This window comes from Lissotriton helveticus, chromosome 7 (assembly GCF_964261635.1).
Source record: "Lissotriton helveticus chromosome 7, aLisHel1.1, whole genome shotgun sequence".
Classification (NCBI taxonomy): domain Eukaryota; kingdom Metazoa; phylum Chordata; class Amphibia; order Caudata; family Salamandridae; genus Lissotriton; species Lissotriton helveticus.
In genome coordinates, this window is record NC_136068.1 from 183,771,685 (window position 1) to 183,795,526 (window position 23,842).

At 43.6% G+C, this 23,842-nt stretch overlaps 1 protein-coding gene across 2 annotated transcripts in view; it reads right to left on the reverse strand.

Annotated features, from left to right (window-relative positions):
* The window catches only part of ZNF335 (zinc finger protein 335), a 272,021-nt gene that overhangs the window by 112,769 nt on the left and 135,410 nt on the right, over positions 1-23,842 (reverse strand). For both annotated transcript variants that reach the window (XM_078651910.1, XM_078651911.1), the window contains exons 13-16: positions 15,062-15,138; positions 13,575-13,735; positions 12,722-12,942; positions 7,143-7,251 (exon numbers count right to left, since the gene is read on the reverse strand). In XM_078651910.1, the coding sequence (XP_078508036.1) occupies positions 7,143-7,251; positions 12,722-12,942; positions 13,575-13,735; positions 15,062-15,138 (568 nt within the window). The remainder of the gene's footprint in view (positions 1-7,142; positions 7,252-12,721; positions 12,943-13,574; positions 13,736-15,061; positions 15,139-23,842) is intronic.

A 23,842-nucleotide genomic window follows, 5' to 3' on the forward strand; every position in this document is an offset into this window, starting at 1 on the left:
GTTGCCTACACTACCACCAAGTGTGCCTTCGGGTGTACAACTAGACTACTACATTGTTTAGTACCCTGCTCTTCGTATCCATTCACAGGAATATTGCAACTTTTGCTGTTGGTTTTTGCATTAGTTTGCCAGAGGTGATCTATAATTGGTATGGCTTTAATTGATTTTCTGGCAGGGACCATAAAATCATATAGGAAGCAATCCACTTCTCTGCTTGTTACATGTAGTGTGAATCTGTCTGAAGTTTTTTTTATAAGAGCATGGAACTTGGTAATGTCACCAAGGTGAGTCTCTCAGTGGCGGTAGAGGGGTATAGTGGGTGTATTGTAGCATCGATTTCTGCCTCTATTCCAGTGCTTCCCAAACTTTTTAGAACAATCCAACTTTTAGAACAACAATCTTTTGGGTCCCACCTCGCTTTAACAGACATGAGGCGGGTGGACTTTTTAATCTAATAGCAGTCATGCTTTCATAATGTCAATTACAAAAACAATTCACATATTTTACAAAGTTTTATGTTTATCTCCAAAAGCAATTATTTGGAAACGCCACCCCCTTGATCATGCCCATCAATATGTCTTTATGGGACTGTGAGCTGCAGTGGAGCTGTAACACTTTTCAGAGAGGGGTGCTGCCTGCAGCATATGTCTACAAAAATCACAATGCTTCTGAAAAATCATGTTGTTGATACCATGAATTTTAGCAAATTTGAAAAAACCCCTTCTAAAGCAGACTAAGGAGTTAAGACTTCAAGTCCATTTTTGTGTTAAACCAAGGCCAAGTGGTGCATTATGGGATTTGTTTATGTGTAATGTCAGTCATTTTATTTTAATATCTTCAAAAACAAATGGGTCAAAGTTTACTTACAACAGCCGATGAACTAGTGCTGCAATGACAACGAAGTCCCTTTTTTGAAGGAACCACCCCTTTTTCGTGCCTTGCATCGCTATTATCTAACTTTTGACCAAAGTAATTGGATACAAGGCATTATTCACACACGCCTGTACATCTCCATACATTTGTTCACCAAAGCCGAATGATCGTCTTTACCCAAGTTTTCTTACTCTCCACATTTTATTACGCCCTTAACCCAGCAACAGTACAATAGACATACACCGACGCGTTGCTGGTGCTTGTGGAGGTCTGCCTGTCCGCGGATCAGGCAATAGCTCCACCTGAGGTGGCCATTTACAAAAAGCTAGCGGTCTAGTTGATTTGCGGCTTCTTGCGTGAGGCGAGGATGCAGCACTCGCTCTGCAGTATACAGTATTTGAAGAGCAGCCTGGGGCTAAGACAGTAATATTCAGGTCCCAGTGATGTTTCTTTAAGTGAATTGGCTGAGGGGACTCCTTGAAGTAGAGAGTACAGCGCAGCCGTGGAGTGCCCACGTGTCACATCTGTTCTCCAATTGTGCTTTTTCTTACAAGCACAACATGATGACCATGATGTATGTGTTTATTGTCTCAGAGTGTGACTACAGGTGCACCGTGCCACCACAGAACCTTTGAAGCAAATGTTTGCCTCACTCTTCTATGTAGTGTTTGTATTAAGTATGTACGTGTCAGTGTGCTTTTGTGTTTTAGGTCACATGGATCACTGTTCTATTAGATGTGCTCACTTCAGCATGCTCACTTCAGCAAAACATAATTTTTAGTTCACAGGAACTCTCACTTGGAGGTAATTTCTTAAAAGTTTAAAAGTAAAATACACAGCGTGCTTTGCCTATGTAACCAGTGTAAGCACCTGGTTATTCTGTGTGCTGTCTTCTGCCAACCATTTGGCAGGCTAACTCTCTCATTATATATTGCAAGTTGTCAAAAAGTTTCACCAAGTAGGTAATATAACCTTTTTCTACTGGCATGCAGAGAGCATGCAGTCATCTTGTCACAGTACGACTTTAGGAGCCGACAGGGAGTTAGACCCTTGGTCCTGAAGAATAGCCATAGGGACTGTCTTGAAACACGTAGACCAGTAGAAAGGAAGGCACGTTGCAACCTCTACTTTCCTATCTCTCCCCAGTATTTTTAACCATACTACATGGGGGACAGAGTGAAGTATCATTTACCCACTAAGTTGGTATTTTTAACCTCCCATTATACTTCAAACCTCTCCTACTTCTATTCCTTATCATATATGTCAGTACAAAACCTAATTTCTCCCACGTATTTGGTAGATCGCAGCATGCCCAATTCTGCAGCGGAACGGGATGGACCCTATGATGAGGCATGCCAGAAGGGGCAACCCTGTTGGGTGAGGGTTTTATAAAGAAAACCTATCGTTTTTTATTGATCCTGTGGAGGGTTAGCATGCATAAAACGGGCAGGCTCTTTTGTTTTAGAAAACATACGACAGCAGGACGAGCCCCTCTAGGATATTCCTCTTGTCTCCCTTTTCCTTTTGAGATTTCATTTTATTTTAAGCCAAAGTTGCGACTTTAACCTGGCTCCCAGAATACAAAGTCATGCACAAGTGGGAAAATTGCGTATGTTCATGTATAGTGAGCACAGACTCTGTTGAAATGGCTTTGTGAGGTAAGAAAAAATAGCAGGAAAATATACTGGAAGGCCTACCCGGAGTCTTGCTTAGGAATACTTGCAAAAGTTTGTTCACACTTTAGAATTACAAAAATGTGCTTTGTTTTTGCTTTTCTGATGGCTGATATATTCTAAAATATGTGTATAGTTCATTTACAGATATTTTAAAAAAATGAGATCCTACATCCTTTCCTTCCACACTGCTTGTACCCCAGGTAGACTGTCACAACATTCACTTTAAAAACCCTACTACAAAAGATGGGCTGTGGGACGAATCAACCGCGGTCTGTACCTGCTTGGTAAACTGATAACAAACTTGTGAATTTATGCAAGTGTGTAACAGTATCAATTATGAGATTTAACATTACAAATACGAACATGTACCGTTTTTGTACGTTGAAAAATAAAAATAAATTTAAAAAAAACCTACTACTTTGCCGTCACAGAAAAAAAAAGTAAACACATATCCCCATATTAAAAGAATAAACAGCAATTTGTCAGAAGAGATAGCCTGACATTTGACCTCTGACTTTGAAGCACAACAAATGTGACAGATAAATACAAAATGTAAACGGATCTCTATTTAGTGCTCTTTTGTGACCCATCAGAAATTAGATGACCACCCACCAGTGGGTCGCGACCCCCAGTTTGGGAAACGCTGTTCTATTCGATTCTACTTACCAAAAAGTAAGCGACAGCACATGGTTATGTACAATCGTTAAAGAGAAATTCAAACATGCCTCCTCATTTTGTTTCTGACACCTCTGCTATACCTTGTCATGTAGACCAAAGGATTTTCATTCTTCAAGATATAAAGTTGAACAATGAAGTACCTTACTCAGGCAACCAACCTTGTGTAGTCCCTCTACAGATGCAAAGGGGGGGGGGGGAGGACAGACTATTTCTACTTGGTGGAATACAGCTGCACATTTCACCAACCCTTACAATGAGAGTCTCTACCTATCACAGATGTCCAGGAAAAGGCCTTTGTCTTCTTTGGCCTAGCGTAAGGCCTAGCAGTAGATAGAGTAAGGCAAGTTTCCCTGGAAGGCGGGAGCAACGTTTTTAGCAGCAGTGCAGACAAATACAGATCAGCTGGCTTGGCTTCAAATGTCTGCAAAATAAAGCATTCCCCTATTAAGTGTTATGCAGAAAGCCAGCAATGTTGCAATCTGAAGAGGATTTGAGAAAGGGAAGAGTTCTGAATAATTCCTCTTTCAAACAGAATGGGGAATATCTTGAATGTCTACATGGAGGCTGTATTCTGCTAACACATGACTCAGTTTAGTACAGTGAAATGTAATATGTGCTTTGTTTGAATTTGATTCAAGGTCATATTTGGCTGGAATGTGTTGGGCCTCACCGATCACGGACCATGAAAGCTCAGTTTTTAAACTATTGCTATCAGCTGGGTTCTTCTGATGCAGAGAAATGCAGAATAAGTGAAGAGATTGGTTCCACAGCTTTCCCACCTTGTCGCAACTGCCTGGAGCCTTACTGTAAGAGAATTCCCCCTTTTTCTCATGATCACCCCCACTTCTTACTCACCCATACTGATGTTATTGACTGGAATTGCACTGCTACCTAGGCCCCAGTGCCAACGATCTTTCTCTAAAACATGGTAAAAGATATCATTGGCCTACATGTTGGCACCCCTGTTAGTCCCTAGTAAAGGGTACCCCTGGTACCTAGGGCATGGATATCTCAGAGGATCCCAAAGGGCTGCAGCCTGCCTTATGCCACCCTAAGGGACCCCCATACAAATTGCATGCAGACTGCCATTACAGGCTGCGTGACTTAGTGCAAACCATGGTGATACCACGACATGGCAAACTCCTGTGTGCCATGCCCAAGTCACGGCATATCATATATGTAATTCACCCCTACAGTCAGCCTTAAAGCCCTAAAGCAGGGTGCTTTATTTCCTACGTGAGGACATATCTGCATGAGCAGATATGGCCCTGTGATGTCTAGTTCGATTGCTAGATATTGCAAGTGAACAGGGTAGTCATCTAAGTCTTAACGAGGTACCCAGCTACATAATGGTTTCACTGACATCTGTGTGTGTTTGGTATCAAATACCTTGGTTTAATAAATCCATACTGAATCCAGTATAAGATTTATTTTACACTGCATCCACAGGGCACCTTAGAAGTGGCCCCTGAAACTTACTAGTCCTCTAGCGTGCTGGCTGACTGGTCCTTTCCGGCCTGCCACCACAGACGAGTTACTGACCCTCAGGGGTGAGAGCCTGCACTCTCAGGAGGTCAGAAACAATGCCTGCTCTGGCAGGAGAGTGTTATCACATCTTCCAAGCAGATGACTAGTCATTCTGCTTATCAAGGCCAAAGGTTTCAAAGCCTATGCCCCCTTTGATGTGCAACCCCGGCTTCCACCAGCCCATGAGAATGCCAACCCCATTTGGCTCCAGAACAGGTGGGAAATTATCTAGTCACACGTCTAAGAGGAGCAGAATCGACTGACTCAAGAAGAAGAAGAAGAATACTGAATAGCCACAAGAAGCATGAAATAAGGAGTAGAACCAACCCTGTCAGCCTGCCTGCTGTCCCAGACAATTGTGACAAAGATGACTCGTCCTACATCTGTTCAGCCTCCAAAAGCCTGGGAGGGCTACCAGCACTTCGCAAAACAGCCAGCATCTCCTGTGGAGTAGCGGAGCTACTTCGCTCCATCCTGCAGGCACCGAAACGCAAGTTCTGGTTTCCCGAACTGTGATCCTCGGCTTCAACGATGCAGAAACCACCCAAGAGGAGGTGTTTCATGTTCCGAGGGGTCAACCCTGCCTACCCTGCAAGTAATGAGATGCTAGACCCTCCAGGTCTAAAATTATAAATTATAAAATTATTTATATTTATCTTTGTACCATAAAACTTAACTTAAATGTATCAATATTTCATTATTTTAGGTAACTGTAGCTCACGTTAGGGGTCCTGGGACCAAGCTGTGGCTAACAAGAACATGTGTAGGCTTTGTGGTTATACTAACGAAGCAAAAGGTCACAATTTATGTCCCTGCCTTGCACTGCTGACTGAAAGAATGACGTGTTTAAGGAAATTCTTGCAAAGTAAAAAAAACTCCAAACTTGAATGCTTTACTGTGGTAGCCTTAGGCAGTTTACTAATATTTAATTTGTTTTTAAAATATATTTATATTCTAGTCCTGTAACGATTAATGCTGTCCTACATCTCCCAAGCCATAATCATCTGTTTTGGGAGTGCATATGTTTTTTGTGAAATTGTAAAACTTTTTGATAATGAAACAATATTCTTTTGATTGATTGACCAACTTAATGCCCCCGCGTGCTATTTGGCTCCATTCTCTTGTATTCGGTAGACAGAATGGCTCCAGCAATAGTCAAACTAGGTGCATAATCTCTAATAAGCAGTTCAGTCAGTGTTTGGTGGGTACACAGTGTGTAAGTGTGCATAAGTGGAGATTAATCCTCTCGGCACCGAGGAAGATTTAGATGTTTGGCATTGTGATGTGGCAAAAGGAAGCAACTTAAAGGTGAGATATTGCAGAATAATAGGAGAAACATATATTACAACCAAGTCCACTACAGGAGATGGTGCTGAAAATGAAAGAGCATTTTGAGGCCTGGCATGCAAGACATCCAGTGCAACTAATGGTGCTTAGTGTCAAACGGATTCATTCTATTACAAAGGAGAACTTTCCCTGTTCGACCTGGAGATCCCTATATAGGAATCACACAATGTAGAATTTGGAAGAAAAATGCTTTTTTAAAGTCCTGGCATGTGTTGCTGGAGGAAAAAGTAACTGTTGATAAAGACACCTGACCGGTAAAGCCATGTACACTTATGAAGACTTACATTCTGATGCTGGCAACACTCCCTCCACTGTAGTCCTTTCCAAAGTATGAAATAGTTTCCAAGTAATTTCAACCTCTGGATGTATTTTAAAGGATGAAGATGAAGTGTATAGAGAATCTATCAAAGGTGCCTAATATTGGTCAAGGAAGGTTGGATCCATGCTAGTTTTTCACGATAATATTACGGACAAGGATTTTTTAACATTTATTTTATATAGACAAGTATGTGGCATAGAGGGTTATGCCTTTACCTGGTATAACCTTGGCATCTTTGATTTAATCTCTACAAGCTTCACCATTCATCACAATTTACTGTGCTGCTGTGATAATTTGCAAGATTTAATCCCTGCACAATAAAAAGCAAACATTTTAACCCACGCAGTCAAAGAAATACATATCTTGGTTTATTATTGCAGTCTAAATCTGGTACGGAAATTCAAGATGATGCGGAACAGTGTTCCTTAAGTTTAACCCCTTCGATGCTGGTGACGGAACCGTTCCGTCATCAGTCACGGCTGAGCTGTGCTGATGACGGAACGGTTCCGTCACGACCGCGCCCTGTTCTGGAATGTCCAGCACAGGGCGCGGCAACAGCGCCGCGGTCAAGGTGTTAAATGTTGACAAATCTAAATGTTCCATGGTCACAATGACATTGGTGCCAAAGGTAGCTTAGCAAGTGTGGGCTTCACTACCTCATAACAACCACTGTTCTCTGAAAAGATAGTCTATTACACTTCATGCATGTTTAATAATCTTACCTTGTTCATAAATAATTGTGGCAGTTCCTAGTGAGTCTTCAGACAGTTCTTGAGATTCGCTGGAAGGCAGAGTCTGAAAGGTATGGTAGGTAATGTTTTCAGAGGAGACCTGCAAAAAACATGGAGAGACTTAATGCTGAAGACGTTTAAAAAAAGCTTACACAGAAACTTTCAACTTTGGGGGAAGGTAACCAAATGAAACAGGATAGCAGGGAAATGTGCAGAAACACTGCTGAGAGGCACAACGGAGAAACGAGAGGGTGACATTCAAGGGACCAGATCTAGGAACAAAAGAAATTATGACACAGTGGATGATAAAGAGTGGTGAAGCGAGTGAGAAACACTGACAAATTGAAGCAAAGTAAAAACAAGATAGGGACGAGAAAGATAAACAAATTGGAGGGTTTAGAACAAAGAATGAGACATTAGAAAGCAATAGCAGTAAGAAGATGGTAGGGCATGAGAGAAAAAGTACACGAGTTAAGGGAATTATGAGAGAGGTATTAAAATGGGGGGGGAGGAGAGAAATGGGAGTAGAGAAAGAAGAGACACAAAAGGGAGGAGAAGTGCATAGAAGGAATAACAAAGGATTTGAAGGTATTTTGCATTACAAAGAGTGCATAACCAAATACATTTCCTCCAGGCTCGGTCAGCAAATAAGGGTTTGAAGTAAACAGAACAGATTTTTCATCAGAGAGCTTAAAATGCTCTCTACTCGACGTGAACAAGCCGACTTCGAGAGGAGTAATACGTTACTGAAAGGGTTCCTTTTATATAGCCCATAAGACTTTGTTGTTTCCAAATCTGTTACTATCCTGTATCTAAGGGCCTCCCTATGAGTCTCTGTAGTTTCCTATGGGGCGGCCAGATCCCGCATGTGTGGCTGCTAGGTTCGCCTTTCAGAGAAATGTTTGCTCTACTTCTGGGATTACGCGAATGAGCGAACCAACTGCAAAGGAGATGTTGCAGCGGTAGCCAGAACACTGCAGAGCTGCGAAATGCAGCAGCAATAACTTTTGAGTTCCCTTACTTGGCTCTGTTGCTGGATACTGGCTTGTGGAAAGTGAGGATGTGGCCTTGGAGTACCTCAGGCCTTTTAGAGCTCCCGGGTTAACTTGTCAACGAGAAACAGTACTTTGCACAGCTCGTGTGTAGCGGGAGCAAAAGTAATGAGCACCTCACCATGGAGCTCGGCGGTAGTGGAGGAGCGCCACGAACTGTTTGTGACTAGAGACACATAATGGAAAATCAGTGTAACCAGTTTCAATGTAAATGTAAATGTAATGTAAATGTAAATGTAAATTGATACTTGTATAGCGCACTACTCACCCGCAAGGGTCTCAAGGCGCTTGTACGAATACCGCTGTGGAACCCATCCTGGCTTTCCCTGTGAGGTGTCCACTCCTGGGCACCCCCAAGGTGGAGACCAGGCATCCTTAGCGTTGTGGGGGCCGTTGTGGAGATTAAGCAAGCTATTGCCCAGAGTTGCAGAGTGGGACTCCATGATTGGAATAGGCACCGAGGCGAGAATTATCAGGTCCGTGGAATTTTTGAGCCCAAGACCCGCCGAGGCGGGGAATTGAACCCTGGTCCCGGGCTAGACCTCTGCATCAGGGTCTGCCGCTCTAACCATTGAACCACACTTCAATAAGATTATGGTAAACAAAAATATACAAGCATTGGCTTGCAGGTCTGAAATTGGTGGTCAGCTGTTTAGTTTTGTCAATGTGTGACTTGTTTTGGCATGGTTTATGTAAAACTTTAGCGATGTTGGAGCTGCCGGGCCCTCACCATTATAACAAACATTGGCAAAAGCAAAAGTTGTTTTGGTCTCAAAAAGCGCACATTGTCACTGTAATTACTGGCACTGAATAAAACTACTTTGTGTGCCGATATGCTCCTTGTGAAAGAGCAGAATGCTGTCACTCACAGTGTATCCAGACGATACAGAGAAAGACAGAATTTTAATAAACTCAAAAGGTCCCGGTCAACGCCACACCAAATTAGTGGCCCAATTATTAAACAAAGTCTCAAAAGTTCACACCTGGTAAATTTCCTTGCATTAAGTGCAGCTATACAGCTTTCGTGATTTCCCAAGAATTTACAGAAGTAGGATGAGAAATAATAGTCCTAGAAAATATATGTGAACTGCAATTTAGCATGAGCAAATGTGCATGTGTAGATATGCTTATGCGAAAATGTTTCCCTCTAACCACTTTTTTCCCAACTCTGAAGAATGTTTACGTCAGCCATTGTCAGGAGTAAATTGCCAACATTTCTCAGTATGGGAACAGATTAGAGAAGAGTTGTTGAAAACACTTACAACATGCAAGTTAGTAGGTTTGCACAGACTCAAAAGGGCATTCTAACCCTGTAAATATTGTTTATCACTACCTTTAGCCCCAGTATGTAGATGTGCGGAAATGTGGCAACATGAGGATCGCAAGTATTCAAACACCACTATGGTATTACCCCAGCATAACCAGAGAGGCTATATTAGAGCTCTTATATAATGAGATTGCTGCCATAATTTGTCGCCGCACTACATGGCACCAAAGGGACACGTGGATTTTGTTACAGGACAAGTAGATTTATGGAGCATACAGGGGACTGTGTTCGTCAGGTACTGCTGTATTTTCACGCTTTGCCCTGGAAGAAGAAGCATGAAGCTTCGAAATGCGTAGGCATCAGGACTTTTAAAAAACAAGGTGAAATGCTGCAAACAATATATATCACCCTCTGCAGTTCTATCTAATGCCATTGTGAAAGAAGAACACTGTTCTGTAGGGTACCCTGAGGATAAATGCAATTCCATCTCAGGTGAAGTGTCCAAGCCACTAGTGTTTTGTAGGTCAATGTATCAGCCAGCATTGGTGTACTGTGGGGAGAAAATAGTCAACCTCCTAATCATCGTTTTCAAAGTGGGAAACATTTTCAGGACCTTAAAATGAAAATTGAGGGGAGCAAATGAGGGCCTCCATCCTCCTGAAATACTGCCTCCGAGGAAAGAGGACAGGATGAAAGTCTTTCTCATACTGAACTTTGTTTATGTTATAGTGCAACAAAGTGTGTGTCCTAGCCGAAATCAGTTTTGGATCTACAATTGGAGTTAGAATGTTCTCTATTACTGGTGCCTATGGGCCGAAGGTGGCTCCGATGGAGAAACAACTAGTAGGGCCTGCGGCATAGGAGGCGAGACATGCCCTACGCCTCAAGTGGAGTGGGCTGTGGCAGTAGAGAGTCAGTTAGTGCTCAAGGGAAGGCCTGACTGAGGCCCTGATGAATTAGTGGAGAATGAAGGTACACCTAAGGGATCCAGAATCACTTGGAGATCTGTAGCAAAGGCCTCTCTGAAGGCTATAATTCCGTGCATAGGCCTGGTGTAATTTGGGTGTGACGGATTCAGGAGCGGAATCAAACCAAAGTCATACAGGAAACAAGAGCCTTTAGAGCGCGGACCAAGGAACCTCCCCTGCAGCAGGAGCTTCGAGTAAGTGAAGAACCCCACCTTGACTTTTTGTATTTTCTCTTCTACATGTCTCTCGATTTAGTCTTGGACCAAAGTAGGTGACCAGGAGCGGAAATGGGAACGGGAACACCCCGACGACCTAGTGACTGATCCAGTTTCTTATGCTGGGCAAAGAAGAGTTCAGCTTCCTGCTGGCCTTTGGGTGCAGCAAGGAACATCTGCTGCAAGAATCGGAGGTATGTTTCGTGGCACAGATAAACCCTGTCGTTTTGAGGGCTACATTTCTGAACACACTCAAAAATGTGTTGGTTGGAAAAGTCAAAAGCAACTGACAAACGATGTAACCAAGTTCTAACTTGATGTCAAAGGGCATGGAATAAAAGACACTGATGTCAACATGCAGGAGTAGTGCCCATGTGTAGATTTTGTCATCATGTCTGGAGGTGGGACAGATATGTAGTGGAGACAAATGGTGTCACCTGCTGCTGTGCAGGAGCTATTGTAAGCGCTACCGGATTCAGTCTGGCACCTGTGCAAATGACATGGTGAGGAATCTGCCATTACATTGGGTGACGTTAAGTTTATGAACACATTTTTCTAGCTCTTACATAGGGATATTTACTTTTTTTAAATGTTTCTGGGCCATGTGTGAAATTACACTACCTTTCACACTATCTGGTAGTGACGCCCACACAATATTACTATAAATGGCAAAGAAGAAAGTTATTTCATTACTTAATTTCTTGAGAATGCTGTGGTCTTACAGTAGGAACGGTCCTAGCTTATGTTCCCACTGGCAGCACCAGATGGAATATGGAAAGACTGACTGAATGGTGTATGATCAGAAAGGGTAATACAACAAATATGAGCTTATGGTTGAGTTGGCAAGGCCCTAACTGATCAAAAAAATAGTCAGTTCTTGAGAAAGATCTGTATAATGTCAAAGAATTGGTTTAGCCTCTTGAGGAAGGATGAAAAATTGCAAGATGCAAGACAAATGTAACACAGCTGGGAGCTCGACTGTCTTTTTGATCTGCGATCTTCGTAAAACTATTCCGATCAAAAATGTGGTCCAATGCATTACTGAAATCGCCATCCACTACAATATATCCAATGTCCTTTACAATAGGTTCACTGAAGAGGTTCCCAGAATCTGATGAGCTAGGGGGACAACAGCTGATAGTAGGTGTTTTGTTAGATAATTTGAAATGGAGAATAGATGAACAACCTTGTTCAATTAAATTAGCGACAGTTGTGAATAAGCCAAGTCTGTTGTGAATACGTTTACTGAAACCTATGGAGGCAGATGTGAAACAACTGTCCGCTTCTGTCTCTATCCCACATGCCCTACATGTCAGAGCTTGACTTTTTGTAAGATGAGTTCATTGAAATATAATATCGTTCCTATCTTCCCTATGTTCGGACACAGTTTGTGTCCTATAGCTAAAACTACACACAACATTTCTGTACTTATTTTGATTTTGGAAGCTTCAATCAGAGCACTTAAAAATGTGACCAACATAGTCGACATCATAGAAAATTGCCTTTACATAAATATATTTTGGTTTGACAGCATATATAGAGTTCATTGTAACATATGCACATAAAGACACAAGCACACCAACATAGGCATGCAAATGCAGGGAAATAAACAAACATTTCTCATAGCTTTGTCACTGTAGCAAGTAATCAGGGCATTATGTGCTGCTAACCTACATGTCTGAAATACCTGCAGATGTTATGTTCCTTGATTTAGAAAGAATGCCAATAGTTTTCCACTATACAGAGAGCAGCCTCAGCAGTTCAGAAAAAGTAAATATATTTTGGGCTGACTATGCAAAGGCTTCCACAGTGGAAATAGGTAAAAGAAAAGATGAAGTAAAGAGAGAGGGCCAATGCCACTGATCATCTTGTAACAGACTACATAATGCTAAAAAATAGAAAGAGAAAGAAAAGAAAAACGGGTGAGAAGGAATACCAGACATCGGTGGGAAGAAAGGACAGGTTTAGCATGAAGAAAGAATTTTAAAAAAATGCGAAGTTTTAGAGATGTAGTAAAATATTCCTTCCTAACACAATTATGTTAAGGATGTGCAGCATGGTATAATACCTGTGAGTTGACAACCAACTCTTCTTGAGTAGTATTCTGTTGTTTCAGTGCCTCAATCTGCTGAAGTGTGAAGAAGGGGCGACGGCGACAAGGGGGTTCCTCTGGGTGCCGCTGGCCCCACTCCTGGAATTTCTCAGCGTGTCGACACTGCACATGGAGGCGCAGGTTCTTCTTGTGTTTGGTAGTGAAATGGCAATAATCACAACAAAATGGTTTTCCACCTGAAATGAGGGAAATGGATATCACCTGTTGGTTTTTGTTAAGAGACCCACTTGGTGGTGTACTTGCACTCTAAAAACACGCCTGTTATGTTAGTATGATCTACCCGTGTCTTGTGCACAATACTTGTGAGATTCAGACTAGTGCGTTTTCAAAGGATCAGCATATAGGCGATTCATAAATGTAGCATACTTTTCTACATTTGATTTCACGGTACACCAAGAGTGCATGTGTTAGTTTGGATATGTTTATTTTGGACATGGAGAGATACATTGATTAAAGACAATTGAAGTCTTGAAGTTGCATGTGCAGAGGAGAAACCAGTTCAACATACATCATGGATCAACCTAGGTATAGGTGAAGATTAAAGCAAGCCCTTAATAAACTAATAATATTATCTGCTTTGGGGTATATTGGTTGTTTCACTGTGCATGTTTGCCTCCAATTTGAAAAACGAGAAAGTGCTCCGCAGGCAACAAGATCCAAAAGTAGAGCAAGAGGTGGTTTAAAAGTGCACTGAATACATCATTGATAAACACATTTCCCGATACAAAATGCCAGGCCAAGTTATCAGTTAAAGATTTTACATTATGCCAGCTTGAGGGGCAAATATGGAAGGAAGTATAAGACGTACCTGTGTGCTTCACAGCAAGATGAGACACAAGGAAGTCTTCGCGGAAGGTGCAGTATTTGCAGAAACTGCATTTGTAGGGTTTATCATTCATGTGAGTTAGCTGGTGGTTCAGCAAAGCCTTCTTGTCATTACATATAACATCACAGAACTCACACTTAAACCTGAAACTCACAGAAAAGACAATTGATAATCACAAAGTGGTTTTAGATCCATGGGACTGGAACAAAGAAAAACTAGGATCCCCGCCCCCCCCCCCCATTTTGCTTTGCCTCTTTCATGTTTCCCCTTCCTTCCTTTCTCCATTTGTTCTTATTTTATACATAGGCACTACTGCTCTCTCTAGGGACAAATGTGCCTGTTTAGTATCAGCCAGTTTCCCTTATTTTGTTTTCTTCTGGCAGCAGCTCATGGGAGCCCTGATTTATTGGGAGAGTCATATTCACATCTTTATTGAAACTGCAATCATTTGTGTCTTCATGTCTATCCTACCCAGACAGTTATGGAGGTTTGAGAGCCCAGCGTTCAGTTTCAGACTAGTCATCCAGTGACCTTGTTAGTGGGGACCATCACCTTTGATAGGGCTTTGTTGCTCATGCGTATTCAAGGATTAGGGGGAAACACCTGTCAGTTGCAGAGAAACAACACTACATAGAGTGGGCTTCAAATCTCAGACCAGAAAAAGGACAAGTACTTTGCATTATATCACAACAAGTAATATAGTAGGCATAACAAAAGCAGAGACTGGGAGAAAGAAAATGACAGGCAATGAGGCAGCTGCACAAAGTTTGCAAAAAGAAAAAAAACACTGGTAAATGAAAAAAAACCAATATGAAGAAATAAGATGAGAACTCGAAGGTGTTGAAGCACAAAAAGATGGCAATGGAATCACTACACAAAAGAAATCACCAGGTAAGGACACTGGAGACCAAGAAAATAAAACCAATGATACCACAGCAATGGAACAGCTGACCAAGAAAAATGGCGCACGGGCAAGGTGCTTGGAAAAAAAGAGAAAAGGTAGGCACTGATACAACCAAACATGCATAGCACACCATTAAAGCAGATTCGGGACACAGAAAATAAAAATAGCACCACAAGAACAGTCTTTATAACACAATAAAACCTAAACACAACATCTCCACAGAACGAAGAGATCAGGATTCCAGGGGAAAGTGGATGAGACAGAAAAAACAGGCATGAAACCAGAAGACCAACCCAGAGATGGCAAAATGTGTAAATGACGAGGGCGACAATGCCACACACCAGATGAGACTTATGAGAAAGGAGGCTGGAGAAGCAAGCAATAACGTATGAATACAGGAAGAGCTCGCTAGGAAAGTAAGTAACACAATGCATGAATAGAAGCCAAAGCCACGAAAGAAAGCTAGAAACCACTCTAAAGGCAGATGATGTAAATATCAAGCAAGAAAGTACTCTGGAGGGGGCACAGAAATAAGGCAAGTGACTTGGGCTTGAGCGACTCTTACCTGCTGTTACCAATCACCTGGATATGAGTCAACAAGTGCATCTTGAAGGTGTAGCGCTTTTTAAAAGATTTCCCACACTGAAAGAGAGTATCAAAACTTCATGTTACACAGACGTTCTCTGTGTTTGCCATGTCATTTGCTTTCTACAATACCCCTCTACAATACAACTGCAACCTCATATGCACTTAAAAACTACTTGTACTTCTTGACTCAGTACAAACAACTATGTACTTATAGCTTCCTCACAGGATATTACACATGTATCCATAAACTATACACAACATAAACCACCTGTTGAATCATTATCATACATAAAGGGCCAGATGTAGGACACCAAATACCGGTCGGTAACGGTCGATTTCGGCCGTTACCGACCGGTATTTGGTGTTTGACATGTAGGGGGCCTAAATTTTACAGAATCGGTAAATTTACCGATTCTGTAAATCAAGATGTAGGTGGCACTTAAAACAGTGCCACAGGCCCTTAAGAATTCGTTATTTACTGCCAAATACTATTTGATGGTAAATAACGAATTTCTGTGTACTTGCACATCTGTGCCATGTGACACACATACATGCCCTCAGGGCACATGGCACACAAGCCTGAATCAGGGGTGCAACAGGGTGTCAAAGTGACACCCTGTCCCCCTTGTCAATTCGGTAATTTTACCGAATCGGTATTTACCGATTCGGGAATTGCCATTGGTTCCTATGGGCCTCAAGGCCCATAGGAATCAATGGCAATTACCGAATCGGTAAATACCGATTCGGTAGATACCGAATTTTAAAGATTCGGTAAATAATTCGGTAAAAATACATACATTGCATTTACCAATTTGTAAATACCTAATCGGTAAAATTCGGTATTTACGAATCGGTAAATGCCATTTACCTACATCTGGCCGCAAATGACAAATGTTTATGGAATTAGTAGTGCACAGTATACAACTCTACTTGGAAATGCATATTATTTCCTTTCTTTCAGCAATATTTCCCCCCTGAAAAATGAGGTATTTTCTTGTAAGTGTGGTTCGCCAGATTGTTAACTTGTATAGCTTGACATGATATTTGACTATTATCAAATGTGAAACTTTGAATACCCAGGTATAGTAATACGTAACAAGTTGTCTTCCAACACAAGTCCCACGAGAGGGGTGAGAAGTGTGCTCTGAACTCACTCATGCCCATACCTCCTTCTCACACAGTGATTCTTCTGGCTAGCACCTACTTTATTCAGAATCTTTAGCACGACTTGTGTAAGCACGTGGAACAAAAAAGTAACACATGAAGCACACTTCCATAGAAGCCTGGAGAGGCAAATGGCTCTATTTATTTAACGTATAATTTCATAGCCCGTACCTAGCCACCAGGCAGTAGAAATGTTTATAAGTAACACAGGGTTCTAGGGCAGTAGTTCTTTTATTTCTGTGGACGCCCACAGAATGACCAGTGGAAGTGTTAGACCCCGGGATTTGAACCCCCCCCCAAAATAATACAAGTTCAAGTTCAAATTTATTATGTTTTGGAACTCCGAAGAGGTCCACATAAAAAGATCATACTGTAAATTATACATACATAAACAAATAAAAAACAGCAGATTATAGACAAAAAACAGAAGAATCAATACAACCCAATTAATAATATCCTCTAGTAAATATCTAAGAAACATTTGAAGAAGTTAAAAATACAAAAACAAAACATTTCATTAGGAGGATTATGTAAAGCGATTAAAAAGGAGTTGGCTGTATGAATATTCAATTTTAAACAAACATGTCTTAACCATTTACTACGAAATGGGCGAAGTCCAGGACATATAAAAAGGACATGAATAAAGTCCTGAGTAGACACATTACAAAAATTACAAATTGCTGAGCAATGATACCACCTAGCCTTAAGTTTGTTGAGCGGGAGTAAATCATACCTCAAAAGCAGCCAAAAACGCCGTATAGCATGAGGAAGATTCCAAGATACATATGGTTGCTTACATTTTAATATATAGGTGTCAGTAAATGGAGATATTCCCTTCTTTGCAAGGATAGACTCCCTGTCCAGCCTGAAACTAAGATCCCAAGAGGCCTGTTTCAGAAGTGATTTTAACTCTAAGGCAGACAGGGTAAACAGAGTATTCTCCTCCAATTGTAAGAGCATAACAGCCCTTCTAAAATTCTTCACAATGGAGGAGAAATCTCTAAAAGTGCCCAACAATTCGGACTTCATTAGATGTCTTAAAGTCCCCACTTCCCCTCTGGCCAAACTTGCTACCCAACGCACTAACCCTGCCAAACCCTGCACCCAGCTACTCCGGATACCGTATTCAAGTCGTAAAGAAGCCACCATAAAGGAGGTATTAATAGAGGCCAGGAACCGTAGGATTTTTCCTTCTGTGGTATGTAAAAAAAAACATTGACCTATATCTAATATCTCAATCCCATACAAAAGGGATGATGGGATTTTTGCCCTAAAGACCTCTAACATGTGAGGGAAATGTCTTCTTCCTGTGGCTGTATACAAGGCACTCAAGCTTTTGCCTTGTGAAAGGGCCTTCCGAGAATTGTTATCAATGTGGGCCTTGTCACTTAGATTAGCGGATATTATTTTCCCCAGGAAGACATAGGACTTAACCACCTCAAGCCTCTGACCTCCTACAGACCAACCAAAATTCTCATATTTTGTTTTTTTCCGCCCTGAGATACACATAATTTGACTTTTAACTATGTTTATCTTTAGATTGTGAATTTCAGAAAAAACATATAAAGCCTGTAGACGATTATTTAACCCATTTGGGGTTAAATCTACTATGAGAATATCGTCTGCGTATAACAAACAGGAAATTGGGGCTCCCCCCAATAAAGGCGCAATACCAGCACAATCAGATAAAGATGTAGGAAGATCAGAGATATATAAAGAAAAAAGCAAAGGCGCCAACAGACATCCCTGCTTTAATCCATTAATGGAGGGGATAGTACTGGAAAGCCCCCTTTCCCCCCCTTGAAGGACTTGGCACCATGTGTCTGAATGGAGTGCCTTCACCAGATCTAATAGGAGGGGAGGCATACCTAGAGCGGCTAGTTTTCTCCACAGTAACGGCCGATGAACTTTGTCAAATGCCGTGGAGAAATCTATAAATGCCGCATAGACTATTCCTCCACGGGTCCTTACATATTTATCAGAGATTATCTGTAGTGCAGTAAGGTTGTCCAGAGTGCCATGTTCTTTACGAAAACCTGTCTGATTTAAAGGCAAAATATGGTTCCTCTCAACCCAATCGTTAATGGAATATAGGAGACATTTGGAGAAAACTTTGCCAATTGCATCAAGAAGGGCAATTTGCCGATAGTTCTTAGGGTCATTCATATCACCCTTCTTGAACAATGGTACCAATATGCTCCCTTTCCAAGACGAGGGGACAGATGTATTCAGGAAACAAAACTTAAATATAGAGAATAAGATTTTACTCCAAGAAACTGGGTCCTGCTTCAGGACAGATATGGGGAGCTCATCTGGCCCCATTGCCCCTGAAAGGCAGAGTTCTTTTATCGCTTTTTCAATAGTTCCCTCAGATGGGAAATCTATTGAAAAATCGCTATCAAGATAGGATAGCAGAGTCTCAGACACTGGTTCATTGCTGGCGTATAGGTTTAAAATATAAGAAATCCAGATTTGCTCCGGGATAGGAATGGGACGGGAAATGACTCTAGTTCCACAACCTTCACCAATTATCGACCAGAAAAGTCTGACATGCCCTTTTACTGCGGCCTCACGCAATTTAATCCAAAAGGAGTCCTCTCTCACTTTTTTCATTTGCATCTTAACCCTTCGTCTCCTTCTTTTTAAAAGGGCTATTTTCCGATATCTTTCAGGAGATCCTGATAAATATTGTTCCCTCACCAGTCTATTTATTTCCTTATTTAAAAGGATAATTGAACTAGGAGGTAAGGACCTTTTTATAATAGGGTTGGAATTTCTAGCGACTGAGGTGACCTCCTTCAAGAAACCTTCAAAGGAGGACAACTCAGCCCCATACCAATTGTGAAGATTTTTTTGAGTTCTCTCTAAGACATGATCTAGACCCCTCATGGCCCTAGAGTTCCAATGACACCTTCCAGTTTTAACATCAAAATTAACCTGATCACCATTAAAAGACCAGGGATTAGTAGGAGGCGGGGATATATAGAGGCTTAGAGAAAGAATCTTATGATCACTATAAGCAGACTGTGAGACCACTAGATCCTTTAGGAGAGAAAAGATGCAATAATCAACGATTATATAATCTATGATCGATTCACTATGAATGGATGTATGTGTGAAGGATGCAGGAGAATCAGAGGGAAGTCTTCCATTAGCTACAATTCCCTCGGTTTCAGATAATTCCTGCAGGAGCAATTTTCCTCTCTTATTAGTTCTGATTTTTTCTGGGAAGAGAGCTTGGGGTATCTGGAAACTTTCTTCTTTTGGTTTATTTCTAAATAAATCCAAGCTTAGATTGGAAACTTTGCAGTTCAAATCGCCTAGTAAGATTACATGAGGGGACGGGATTTGATCCTTCATTTGCTTCAAAATAATACACAAAAATACAGAAACAAGTATACATCAAACAAATGCACAAAATATGTAATATTATGTTCAATCCACAAACACAAAGATACACAAAATCATACACAAAATGATACACAATATAATTTTTTGTAATTTTAATGCAAATATTGGAGCGTTTCAAAAGTTGGTTTTATTTCGGAAAGACAAAGATATATGCTAGGTTATATTTTTTACTTCTAATGCATGCTCTCTTTTTATAAGCAAATACTAGTTCTTGAAATAAGGCCAGCATGCGTTCATACTATGTTTTGCTGTACTTGCATTGCTCTCACCTGTCAATCTAAGAACACCATTAAAGAGGGATATATGAAGCCCCCCTCAGCATTTCTGCCATCTAGATGAATGAGTAAAAGTACTTTGGCCCTGATGTCTGTATGTGGAATGGCGGGTTGTAGTTCTTGAGCAAAAGGGTGTTGGTAGGATGTAGATGTAGTCATTTTGGCAATGTGACGATTTAGGGTAAGGTTTCAGCCTATTGTGAATCCAAGCATCTCTGCACACTCTACCAGGCATTGGCCGATGCCTAGAGGATGCAGAATGGTCAGCCACCTCTGTACGGGGGAGGAGAGTGAGTAGAGAATAAGAGCAGGAATTCTGTCAGTTTCAGAGCGAGTGATTGCACCAAGTTTGCTAGTTTACTGATAATAGACTTAAGAGTGAATGCACAAGTTACTACTTGTGTAACGATATATCTGTAAGAGACATTAGTTAGTGATAGATTCCTTACCTTAGAATATCCCCAGGCTTCAGACTGGATCCGGAATTTTTTGTGTAGCAGTACCCTTGCGCGTCGGTAATCGTCGTCTACGGCTCCGCGTCCGTCGTCGGCGTCGTGGGCGCCGTGATGACGTCGTCGGAGTACTTAGACGCCGCCTCCGCGTGCTGACGTCAGTTCTTAGACACAGCTTTTCCGCGCCAGAAGCGCTGAGCCATGTTAAAAACCAACACTGGTGCCATTGAAAGTAGGGCCCTGAAAGGGGGTAACCCCAACCCTAGATATCGGTTCGCAGAACGGGGAGGATGGGTGGGTCGGTAAGGAATCTATCACTAACTAATGTCTCTTACAGATATATCATTACACAAGTAGTAACTTGTGCATCTGAAAGAGACACGTTAGTGATAGATTCCTTACCTTAGAATAGATACCCCAGCAATACCAACCACGGTGGTGGGTCTGCGAACCAATAATCACACCAGAAAGACCTGGAGGACAGAACGGCCAAAGAAGCCATCCCTCCGGACTTGGCCGTCCAGGCACTAGTGTCTTGCGAACGTGTGCAGCGATGCCCACGTAGCTGCCTGACAGATGTCTTTGAGGGCACTCCCCGGCCCAGGACAGTTGTAGTCGCCGTGGCTCGGGTGAAATGAGCCCGCAATCCAACAGGGGGCTCCTTTTTAGCCAAGGAGTAACATGCCTGGATACACAAGATGATCCACCGAGAGATGGTCCTCTTGTGCACCGCTTTCCCCTTCTTAGCGCTCACGTAACCAACAAAGAGTTGGTCATCCACCCGGAACTGGCGTGTGCGATCCAAATAGAATGAAAGCGCACGTTTTTGGTCCAGACGGTGGAGCCGCTCTTCCTCTTTAGAGGGATGCGGTGGCGGAAAGAAGGTGGGCAAGGTGATAGACTGCCCGATGTGGAAGGCCGTGACAAACTTGGGCAGGAAAGATGGCTTAGTACGCAACACAACCTTGTCCGGATGGACAGAAAGGAAAGGAGGAGTACATGAAAGGGCCTGGAGCTCACTCACTCTCCTGGCAGAGGTGATGGCAACCAGGAAAGCAGTCTTCAAAGTGAGAAGACGGAGAGGACAGTTGTGAAGAGGCTCATAGGGAGCACACACCAGAAATGTAAGAACAAGGTTCAAGTCCCACTGAGGCATCACAAACGGAACAAGAGGGAACGTGTGTGTGATGCCCCTCAGAAATCGATTTACAATGGGGGACTTGAACAAAGAAGGTTGATCAGGCAGCCTTAGAAAGGCGTAAAGGGCAGAAAGGTAGCCCTTGATACTGCCCAGAGCAGAGCCCTGCTGGGCAAGAGAAAGAAGGAAGAGAAGAACCTCAGAGAGAGGGGCAGCAAGAGGATCCACAGCCTTTGCTGTGCACCATGCCACAAATCTGTTCCACCTGCAGGCGTATACCGACTTTGTGGAGGGACGCCTGGCTGTCAGAATGACATTACAGACTTCAGGAGAAGTCAAATGGCCTCAACTGTCGCCGCTCAATCTCCAAGCATGGAGGTGGAGACTGGACAGGTTCGGGTGGAGGACCGTCCCCTGCTGCTGCGACAGAAGGTCCTCCCGAAGAGGCAGACGCACCGGGGGATCGACTGACATACTGAGTAGCTCTGGATACCAGTACCTTCGTGCCCAGTCCGGAGCCACAAGGATGACTTGGGCCCGGTCGCGCTTGATCTTCTTCAGCACTCTGGGCAGAAGTGGTATAGGCGGAAAGGCGTACAACAGACCGCAACTCCACTCGCGACGAAAAGCGTCTCGGAGCGAGTGCCGCCTTGGAAATGCCAACGTGCAGAACAGATGACATTGCGCGTTCTCTTCGGTGGCGAATAGATCTAACCAAGGCTGTCCCCACTGCTGAAAGAGGCCTTGCGCCACGTCCGAGTTCAGACGCCATTCGTGATCCATCATGCACCGACGGCTGAGCTCGTCCGCCCTGGCGTTCAGAGAACCTGCCAGGTGTTGAGCCACCAGGGTCACGCCCTGGCGTTCCAGCCACTGCCAGAGGCGCAGAGCCTCCTGGCAAAGGGTCCACGACCCCACCCCGCCCTGTTTGTTGCAGTACCACATAGCAGTGGTGTTGTCCGTGAACACCTGCACTACACTCCCCTGGACAGAGGGGAGGAATGCCTTCAGTGCTAGACGAATCGCCCGCAACACCAAAAGGTTGATATGGAGCCGGGCCTCCGCCGGAGACCAGATGCCTCTGATCTCCGCCTCTCCCATGTGGCCTCCCCAGCGTGGAGGGACGCATTCGTCACAACGACGTGCTCCGGATGGGGAAGGGAGAGGGATCTGCCGCTGACCCAATCGCGGTCCGTGAGCCACCACTGCAGCTGTCTCGCAGTGCCCTCCCAGATCAGGATGTGGTCGGACAGGTTGCCCTGATGCTGGGCCCACTGAAACTTCAGGTCCCACTGCAGAGCCCGCATCCGCCACCTGGCGTGATGAACCAGAAGGATGCAGGAGGCCATCAGCCCCAGAAGCCGCAGCGTCAACCTGACCGAGACCCGGGATAAAGGCTGAAAGAGTGGAATCAGAGCCTGAATATCCCGGACCCGCTGTTCGGGAGGATAAACCCGAAACTGCGCCGAGTCTAGAACCGCTCCGATGAAGAGGAGCTTCTGAGAGGGGCACAGGTGTGACTTCGGCACATTGATGGAGAACCCCAGCTGGTGCAGGAGGTCTGTCGTTGTCTGGAGGTGGTTGACGACTGTCTGGGGCGAGCCCGCCTTCAAAAATCAGTCGTTGAGGTAGGGGAAGACTGAAACCCCTAACCTGCGCAGATGAGCTGCGACCACCGCCATCACCTTTGTGAACACCCGTGGGGCGCTGGTAAGGCCGAAGGGGAGCACGGTAAACTGAAAGTGCTCGTGGCCAACCGTGAACCGCCGGTGGCCCGGCAGGACAGGGATGTGGAAATAAGCGTCCTGCAAGTCCAACGCTACCATCCAGTCTCCTGGGTCCAGGGCAGCTAAGACCTGAGCCAGTGTCAGCATTTTGAACTTCTCCTTCCGGAGGAAGCCGTTGACGTTCCTTAGGTCCAAGATAGGGCGGAGGCCCCCTTTGCCCTTCTTGGGTACCAGAAAGTAGTGGGAGTAGCAACCACACCCTACTTCTGGCCCAGAAACGCGCTCGATGGCCAAGAGGGCCGTAACTTCCTCCTGCAGAAGCCGCAAATGATCCCCCGATACGCGTTGGTTCTGTGATGGCATGGCTGGAGGGGTCGCCTCGAAGGGGAGGGAGTAGCCCCTTCGGACGATTTGCAGCACCCACCTGTCCGACGTGACGGGGCGCCAGTGGAGGAGGTGATGGCAAACCCTGCCCCCCACTGGCGTCACATGGGCCTGAAAGCACAGACTAGGAGGGTTTTGAGGCGGATGCTGCGGGGGAAGGTGTGTACTGACCTCGCCGTTGTCCCCGACCACCGCCACGGCGGTTTC